This window comes from Cicer arietinum, chromosome 4, assembly GCF_000331145.2.
Source record: "Cicer arietinum cultivar CDC Frontier isolate Library 1 chromosome 4, Cicar.CDCFrontier_v2.0, whole genome shotgun sequence".
In the NCBI taxonomy this organism is placed as follows: Eukaryota; Viridiplantae; Streptophyta; class Magnoliopsida; order Fabales; family Fabaceae; genus Cicer; species Cicer arietinum.
The window spans coordinates 49,894,806-49,904,693 of record NC_021163.2 but is presented as its reverse complement, the minus strand read 5'-3'; the positions used below and the strand labels follow the sequence as shown (position 1 = coordinate 49,904,693).

Sequence of the window (9,888 nt, the reverse complement as noted above, 5' to 3'; positions counted from 1 at the left end):
AATAATAATAATAATAATAATAATAATAATAATAATAATAATAATAATAATAATAATAATAATAATAATAATAATAATAATAATTGCAAAATTGTTAATAAAATAGAAATTCTTTTTAAAATATAGTAATTGATTTAACAATGCCTAACAAGAAAATTAGTTAGTTTTTCTGATAATATATTCATTTTACACTCTTAATTTTGTCTTTAGTATGTTAAGTTAATTTCCATGGACATACTATGACACCTTCTTACGGTAATATAGTATATTTTTACTTTATAATTATATTGAAATTTTGAAATTATTGATACATTTATTATATAATGTAATATAATATATACATCATGTACATATTAATTCTAATATTATTTTAATACTAAGTATTCCTACAAGTCGAGTTTACAATTCCATTTTACACAGACAAATGAATTTACTTAAATTCTTGAGTTTGAGAAACTTAATTGTGGGCACTTTGATCAAAATAATAAGGTTTATATGTTTTGATTCAAATCACAGTTAAGATTTTGTTTTTTACTTAAATCGCAGTAAGGATGTTTTTTGTCCAATTTTAATACATTGTTCCACGATCTACCACTACGACAAAATATTAGCAAAAACACCTAAAGATACAATTGGCATGACTGATACAACCAGTTATAATGCAACAAAACCTTGTCTAAAGAATATCTTTAATTAGCATGACTGACGAGACTGCCTAGTCAAGGTGAAACCGAAATCAACATTGAGTGTAATGAATTTTTCCAGATTAAAAAAGCAAGTCTTCATATGTCCTCTTAAGCTCCAAACTTGATTTGCTACTGCATTTTTATCCCATTGGCATTGATCAATTATACTTTTTCCACTCAAAATATTAAAGATTAAAAAAACTCTTCTCACAGATCTTACACTAAGAAGCATGCTGATACAACCAATCAGAATAATTAATCTGTTCTAGCACAATCAGGCAACACTTTTTCTGTTCTTTCATATAACCAAGGGCTACCACTCACTTTGAAATGCTCATTTAGAAAACCTTGCTCTGTATAAACTCAGAGCAATATACTGAACTGTCACCATTCTGCCATCAAATAAACGTCGATGCAAACAATGAGCTGCCGAACGACATGCTTCAGTTCTTGCATACTCAACAAGAACGGAACCTGGTTCAAATACATGATCGTAAGCATTATCTTCCTCATTAACGCCCTTTCCAGGACCAACTAATTTTGAACTTGTATCTGAACTGGTATCGCATTCAAAAATGCCTTCCTGAAATGGACAAACATTATTTTTTGACTCCATATTGCCACCCACTATCTTAATATCAACATCAGTATCATTAGCAACCATGTCATCATGCAACTCTTGATCATCATTGGGTGTATCCCGATGATCAGGATATCCATGAATGATACTACTAGGCATACCCTCCTCATTGCCAGCATCTGTAACTGTTGCATCACTCACAAGATGTTCTTCACATGCAGTATTAGCGAAAACTTCAGCATTTTTATCAACATTAACACTAATACCATCATTATTTTTGTCTTCATCAAGCTCTTTGGTAGCCTCTTCAGAAAAACTATATTCTGCATTATTAGCAACAGGGTGTGTGTCTAAAGAAGCTTCATCGGAATCCACTTTCTTTTTAACTTCTTCCAATTCGGTTGCTAAATTTTTTTCCTTTCTATGCCTGGCTACATTAATTGATTTAACAGTCCCAAATCTGCAAGAAATAAGGACTTCATATAATAAATATGTACAACTTTCAATATTATGAAAACTGCAGAGAAAAATAATACAGTTCTTAATGACCTTGCACACTCCAATCGTACATCCTCCAAAATTTCTTCGATTCCCATATCAGATAAAGATGATATAGACTCCCCTGTGAACTAGTCAAATTAAAGAAATAGAAGTCAATAGTTAATCATCGAAACATCCAATTTAACAAACGACAATATAAAAAAGAAACATATACATGACCAGAAGCTATTAAGCAAGGGCCCAACCAGAATTAAAATGTGGATAAAGTAAAAAGGCTACAACTATTTCTGCATGAAACCAAAGAACACTGAGCAATGCCAGTAACATAATTTCAACACTATTATTAAAGAGAAATTCATGTGAAACTCGCTAAATTTTATGTGTCCCATTCTCAATGTGGTGGAGACTTGCATTGCATGGATTTCCCTCATCAATAGTGTATTGAAAGATAGATGTTAGAGTCTTGCGAACATTTTCTCTACTGCAATTATAATTGTAACCCTAGAAGCAGTAACGATTGGATTCATATCATGCAAAATAGTCCATTTTATCCACAAATGTTTTAAAGTTAGCTAACAAAGAAGAGTAGAAAGGGACTAAGAAGAATACTATTGAAACTGAACAGGAACATAAAATAACTTCATAATCAATAATAAATTGCATACCACATTTTTAATCTCCAGTACTTGTGTTGGCTCTCCAAGCAGTGGCTCTGCATGTTCTGGAATCCCATAAGATGGTGGTTTACCATCATTTTCCTGGAATATCTTTAATTTAAAAAGTGTCCATATCCAGTAAGATAAAAGGATATGATTTGAAAGCAATCAAGGAAATGAATCACATCCAAGAATTGGTACGAGACTATAAGAGTGAATAGACGGGGAAGTTACCACGGGTGGTGCATCAGGCATAGCCTGAACAACTGTTAATACTTCCCCTCCAAGTTTCATACCATTCAAACCCGCACAAGCTTTGATAGTAACAGCGTGATCCACGTACTGACAGTTTGCTCAAGTTAGTGTTAAATATAACAAAATAGAGACTACAACAGGAAAGTGGGGAAAATAAAACAAGAGAATCAAACAAGTACTAAAATCCAACAGAATTAAATATAAGGACACACGTTGGCTTTAAAATTCCCAGGGAAATGGGACCCTAGTAATCCAGAGTTTGATCGGGAGGTATGTAAATGACCAAGAATTGTTCCAGCTGTGATTAGAATTCAAGTTCTCCCGAACGATTCATCTTTAACTAAAGTTCATTAACCACTTGACCCCAATTACTTGGTTTGGCTTTAAAATGTTCTCTTAGATTTGTCTTTAAGATGCTTTTTTCTAGTATTAATAATACTGTGATATTTCAAATTGTGTTATATGATATTATGTAAATATTTTGCAGTAAATAGGACATTTTGATCTGACTTGATTTTGATCTTATCCCTAATCAAGGGATTTGGTTGTACATATTGATTAGTATAATAAATACACACATTGAGAGTAATAACTCAAGCATTCAAATCATATTCAGTCTCAATTTCAACTAATCAAACATCAATATCAATATCTATAGTTTTTATTATTTTACTCTCTCTGTTTCCTCCTTCAATACCCAAAAGACTAAAACCCTATAATTCCAACACGAAATTACTGAGAAGCACCATCATTCATGACCTATCCCTGCTTACTCTCCTGTTTGATAAGTTCCGTAAAATTTGGAACTTCATTATAATAATGTCATTATCTCTAATGATTTTCTTCCTTTTTTTATTTGTCATATATTTGCATCTCGTGTTTTCCTTCAAGCATCCTATTTTTCCACTTCATCTTCGTTTGTGGGCTTTTCTAACACCTCTACCACTGTCCTCTGGCCCTAGTTCCAAACACTCTTACACTGTATTCATCCTTGATCGATGTAAGTGTTAGTGTTTTTGTCCCTATGAAGTATGTCCTTGGCTTTAGTACCAGACGCATTCTAGCCTTGATTTTCCCTTGACGTTATCTGGCCCTGGTTTTCTCAAGTTCAGTATGACCCCAGCTTTTGTTCCCAAATCAGTCTAGTTACAACTTTTTTTTGCCCCATGATCCCATCTGATCTAAAGCTAGCCCTATCAACTTTTGTCCCAGATATAGTCTGGCTCCTGTTGCTTTAGTCCCCAATGTAGTCTCTAGCCCAGATGTTTGACCCAGATGCAGCTTATGGCCCCAATTTCGTCGGAGCATATCTAGACCCTGATTTTTGTCCCAACATGGTCTAAGCACAGCCTTTGTCCCAAATATGGCACAGCTGTGCCCGTCTCCAATCCTATATTACAATGTTTGGAGATTTTTCTTTGCTCTAATGATTTTATTTGTAACAGGCTATAAAGATTAAGATCTAAGCTGGAGGGGTAATCTTGGAATATCTATAAAGTATCTCATCACATTACTCCATAAGGTAATTTAAAGTAGCTTAGTTATAAATTAAGATTGGTTTCTATAATTACTTATATATCACAATTTGTTTCCTTGTTTAATTAAGATTAGGGCATGTTTCCTTTGTGAAAACATTTTCTATTTGCACTCCTACAATGTGTTAATTATACTTGTTACTGAGGAGGTAAGAGACTTCTAAAGTGAAACAATTGTCCATATTTCTATTTCGGGATATGCATCAAGTAGCATTTCATCTTCTCTTCATGATAATGGTTCACTTCATGAGTCTCTCATCAAGGTAAAATGAACACACATTTTAAGAAAGGAAAACACAATATTTTCATAGAGTAAACAGGGCCATAGGAGTCTAGTATTATAAAAAAGTGGTTTCCAATGTGTAACACAAAAGTAAACATACAAAAAGTTGTTAGCACTGATGATAAAACAACCAAAAGTCAGCAGTTTGTTTAGATTACCTATGACTAAGCCTTTGAGTTTTCTATTACAATTCAATTGGTTTGGGCAAGGGATGCATGAAACATCATCTTAAATGACTGTGCTAATTACATAAGAAGACACATTGAAATGTGGAGAGTTGCACTAAAATCAGTGGAATAAGATTTTTTTTTTTAATGGAATAAGAATTATTTTACCAGGGCAGCATCCCACCCCACCATAGCAAATGAAATATATTTATTATTTTCTTTGCACTTGTACTGGAACTGAATTACGAAATATATTAATGATGAGTATGCAAGTATGCAACAGATGGGGGATTTTTAAAAGTGAAATGGAAAAAACTAGAGAAAACACCCCATATCACAACTTGAATGTAATAGAAAGAAATAACTTTCGGAGTTCTCTGCACAAAATGAACCGTAATTAGATGATTTGCAATTTATAGGCCTATGCTAATAATGGGAAATAAATAAGAAATCTGTACAAATAAAGAGAAATATCAAAGATATCAACAGAGAGAAAGCAGGAATATTAGGAAATATTTTGCTCTGAAATAGAGCTATTTGTATCACTCACAATACAAATTCACAGTTTTAATTTTCAACAAGTATAAAGAGGAATGCTAGCAATACAGTTTTTAATATATATTAGGTGAAGTTTAGGTGGCATCAACTGAATCATGTATCCCAATTAGTGGGACCTTGTTAGACGACCCCCCCAATTAACAGGGTTTATACCTGAAGGAATAAGTGGCCCAATTCTGCAACTAATCGGGTAAGTAGTTGAGGCATACAGGAGTTGTGAAAGAAAAAGTAGTAACGATGGTTAGAAGGAATAATAGGAGATGAGGAGCTGCGAAGAGGCCCTATATTTCATATGAGTATCTTTGGAACTTAACTGAGTTTCACCTATTGATAATAAGTGAGTTGAAAAGATTGTGTTACAGACTTACAATGTATGTTGCTGACACTTCTCTGGAAGGAAGGGATCCTTAAGTCACAAGGACTGTTTTGCTTACTTGAGTTTGGTAGGTGTGGTAAGTGTAATATCATAGTACTCCCAGAGTAGAAAATAATACAGAACTACTGAATGAGAAATATGAAATGCAACCTTACCTCAACAAAAGCACACGATCCATTGCTGACCGTAGCCTCAAAGTGGTAAGCCTTCAAAGATCCAAACACACCAGCAATCTCCATAAGCTGAGGAAGAGAATATAGAAAATAATATAAGTAAGGTAGTAGATGTGGTTACCAGAAGATATAAAGACAAAAAAACCTTAAAGGTCTTCAAGGTTAAATTTTTAAACGAGGGACTTTTCATTTCTTAATAATTACCATCTCTGAAGAAACATGATTTGAAATTCCACCAATGAAAATCTGCCACAACAAAAAGACACGATCATCAGACAAAGAATTAATTGACAAAAAAAATAGAGTAAAGGACACATGATATATTATAATTAGCAAAGATAGTTAGCAGAGTATCCAGATCAGAAAAATAATTATTAATATTAATGGGTGTCCTTGTCAATACTCAGAATACACTTGAAGCTATGAAGTCAGGAAACAATAACCAAAAAGTCAACATGACAGGCTAAAGATATATACTAACCCAAAAACATGTTCATCAAGTTACTAAAAAGTATATCAAGTTACTGCTTTAGTTGAATGAAATGCCCCACACTTATAGTTTTTATGTAAGTCCTAGTTACAGCAAAGAAGGTAGTTAAAGAAGGAACAGAATGTATGAAGTAAGCCCATTGGCAAATAACCACAACAAAGGAATTAAAACTTGTTGGCCTGTTGATACGATACATCATATAGTACCAAATTTCACATATCAATTCTTCATAGGGTATAATAAATAGGGGGATGCAAAGATAAATATGGTATCTTTGAGATTTGTTAACATTGAGTAAACTGAGTCAAATCCAAAGAGGAGAGATCTTTCTCTAATTGTTCTATTCATTTTTCAATTTCAGTTCAATAAAATCCTTTTTTCCTATTTCCTATTCCCAATATGGACTCTTAACCCAGTATGTGTACATCACATGTCTAGCATAGTTGTATATAGCTCAGTTGAGAATTTCAGTTTAATTGACCTATCAGTAGAACGGGACTGCAGAGCCATTCAGATCCCAAGCAGAATCATGTGATGTTCAAATTGGGCCAAATCACCCCCAAAAATCACAGGAATTAAAATCTTTAAAATCTTTGAGTCAGGTTCATGTCCCAGACTAAAAATCAACTTACGTAGTTAAAAAGGCACCCAGAAACCAACAAAACACCTAGTTCTGGGAATGAAAACCCTCTCCCGTACCAGAGAACCTTTGAACATAACCCTTCTCTCAAAACCTAGTGCCTAGCAGCCAGCAACCTTCTTCTTTGCAACGAAGAACCCTCTCTGCCTTGTGACAAATAACCCCTACGCTGATTATTGCTCTTTGCCTTGCAAAGAATCCCTGTTCAGTGCACTGTGCTGCTTCTGTTGAGTCCTTTCCAACTTGAGCCCAACTTGTTTCATTACAATGTCTTATTCTCTAGAACCCCCAGCATTGTGCCCATGGTTTATGTTGAAGTTGTGGGATTTTAGAGAAAAGGAGGAAAGAAAATAATAAAAGTTTGAATATTATTGATAATAGCTTAATGCTAACTTGATTACAAAAGACTAATTATTAATCTCTATTTATAGAGAAACATAGACTCAATCCTAAATCAGGAATAAATCATAATAATAATGAGAGATATTTTAAGATATCTCTATGATTATAAATTGATCCTAGGAAATAACTCAAGATACTCTAATATAATATAATAGATATTTTTTTAATATTCTAACACTCCCTCTCAAGCTAAAGCTTACTAAGGTTTAGCTTGTTACAAGAAAATAATATTTTGCTCTGCAAAATAATAAAAAGGATGAAAACGCAACTTAGGGATGCAGGTGAAGTCGGAGAAAATTGCTATAAATATAGCCTAGTCAGATAGCTGATATGATGATCAGCCTGAGAGAAATTCATGGCAAGCAATTGAACAAAGCAAGGTCCGTCCTTCTAAAAACTTCATTTGGAAGCTTCAAACCAATAATATTGGAGAGGCGTGCTTCAAGGAGAGAAAGGCAAGGTCAGTACATCTGGGACAAAGATGGGGCCAGTGCTTCTGGGATAAATTGTCATGCTAAAGTGTGAGTCATGAAAATACAAAAATCACAGGAATTAAAATCTTTAAAATCTTTGAGTCAGGTTCATGTCCCAGACTAAAAATCAACTTACGTAGTTAAAAAGGCACCCAGAAACCAACAAAACACCTAGTTCTGGGAATGAAAACCCTCTCCCGTACCAGAGAACCTTTGAACATAACCCTTCTCTCAAAACCTAGTGCCTAGCAGCCAGCAACCTTCTTCTTTGCAACGAAGAACCCTCTCTGCCTTGTGACAAATAACCCCTACGCTGATTATTGCTCTTTGCCTTGCAAAGAATCCCTGTTCAGTGCACTGTGCTGCTTCTGTTGAGTCCTTTCCAACTTGAGCCCAACTTGTTTCATTACAATGTCTTATTCTCTAGAACCCCCAGCATTGTGCCCATGGTTTATGTTGAAGTTGTGGGATTTTAGAGAAAAGGAGGAAAGAAAATAATAAAAGTTTGAATATTATTGATAATAGCTTAATGCTAACTTGATTACAAAAGACTAATTATTAATCTCTATTTATAGAGAAACATAGACTCAATCCTAAATCAGGAATAAATCATAATAATAATGAGAGATATTTTAAGATATCTCTATGATTATAAATTGATCCTAGGAAATAACTCAAGATACTCTAATATAATATAATAGATATTTTTTTAATATTCTAACACTCCCTCTCAAGCTAAAGCTTACTAAGGTTTAGCTTGTTACAAGAAAATAATATTTTGCTCTGCAAAATAATAAAAAGGATGAAAACGCAACTTAGGGATGCAGGTGAAGTCGGAGAAAATTGCTATAAATATAGCCTAGTCAGATAGCTGATATGATGATCAGCCTGAGAGAAATTCATGGCAAGCAATTGAACAAAGCAAGGTCCGTCCTTCTAAAAACTTCATTTGGAAGCTTCAAACCAATAATATTGGAGAGGCGTGCTTCAAGGAGAGAAAGGCAAGGTCAGTACATCTGGGACAAAGATGGGGCCAGTGCTTCTGGGATAAATTGTCATGCTAAAGTGTGAGTCATGAAAATAAAAGACATTGTCAGAATGACCATCAATGGAAAAAAAATTCATCACTAATATGATTCATCTGTGGGAAAACAGACACCACCGGAATGATCGTCGATGGGAATAGAAGCCACTGTTATAATCTATTAGTAAGAACTAAATTGCATGACAAACACCAAAGAGGAAGCAGCGCGACTCTAATGAAACGAAGCCATGATCGATCAGCGGAGTGAGAAAATGCATCCAAGACAGGAGAGACAATGGCTGTTTCGGAAAACTTTTCCAGCAGCGACGGCAGGCAGCAGCAGCAGACGGCGACGGCGGCAGTAGCAGACGGGACAGCAGCGACGATTGTGGGCGGAAGTGATAGTAGTCAGAAAAATGAATGATCATGCTCGAAAAGAGAAACTAGGATTATATTCCCAAACTGTTGGGAACTTAGGAGCGGAATATTGACAAGACAGTTCAAGGAGGATCGAAATAAGTTCTAGATACCATGTTGAAGTTGTGGGATTTTAGAGAAAAGGAGGAAAGAAAATAATAAGGGTTTGAATATTATTGATAATAGCTTAATGCTAACTTGATTACAAAAGACTCAATTTTAATCTCTATTTATAGAGAAACATAGACTCAATCCTAAATCAAGAATAAATCATAATAATAATGAGAGATATTTTAAAATATCTCTATGATTATAAATTGATCCTAAGAAATAACTCAAGATACTCTAATATAATATAATAGATATTTTTCTAATATTCTAACAGTTTAATTGCTTCCTTTTTAATTATTTTATATCTTTTCTTTGTTAAGTTTTGGTAATGACTAATGAGTGGTTTAGTGTGTTGTTCTATTTCTTTCTTCGTTAGGATTTCACCATTGGGACGCATCACTTAGCATGAACCAATTTAACAGTAACAATTAATAATAACACTGAAGTAAAAACAGAAGAAAAAAAACATAATACAAATACTTCTTTATATCTTGGAATTTATAATTAAATTAGGTATTTAAATTATGATTTGAAAGATTTTTCCTCTCTTATTTATACTAT

The 9,888-nt window shown here is 33.8% G+C and overlaps 1 protein-coding gene across 3 annotated transcripts in view; it reads right to left on the bottom strand.

The window, feature by feature from the left end:
* Positions 1-607: 607 nt before the first annotated feature.
* The window catches only part of LOC101493745 (uncharacterized), a 23,996-nt gene continuing 14,715 nt past the window's right edge, over positions 608-9,888 (bottom strand). For 2 of the 3 annotated variants that reach the window (XM_004497913.4, XM_073367905.1), the window contains exons 5-10: positions 5,975-6,016; positions 5,753-5,839; positions 2,658-2,765; positions 2,433-2,534; positions 1,816-1,895; positions 608-1,726 (exon numbers count right to left, since the gene is read on the bottom strand). In XM_004497913.4, coding sequence (XP_004497970.1) covers positions 1,021-1,726; positions 1,816-1,895; positions 2,433-2,534; positions 2,658-2,765; positions 5,753-5,839; positions 5,975-6,016 — 1,125 coding nt within the window. In that variant the 3' untranslated portion in view covers positions 608-1,020. The remainder of the gene's footprint in view (positions 1,727-1,815; positions 1,896-2,432; positions 2,535-2,657; positions 2,766-5,752; positions 5,840-5,974; positions 6,017-9,888) is intronic. The other variant, XM_004497915.4, reaches the window with a different exon arrangement.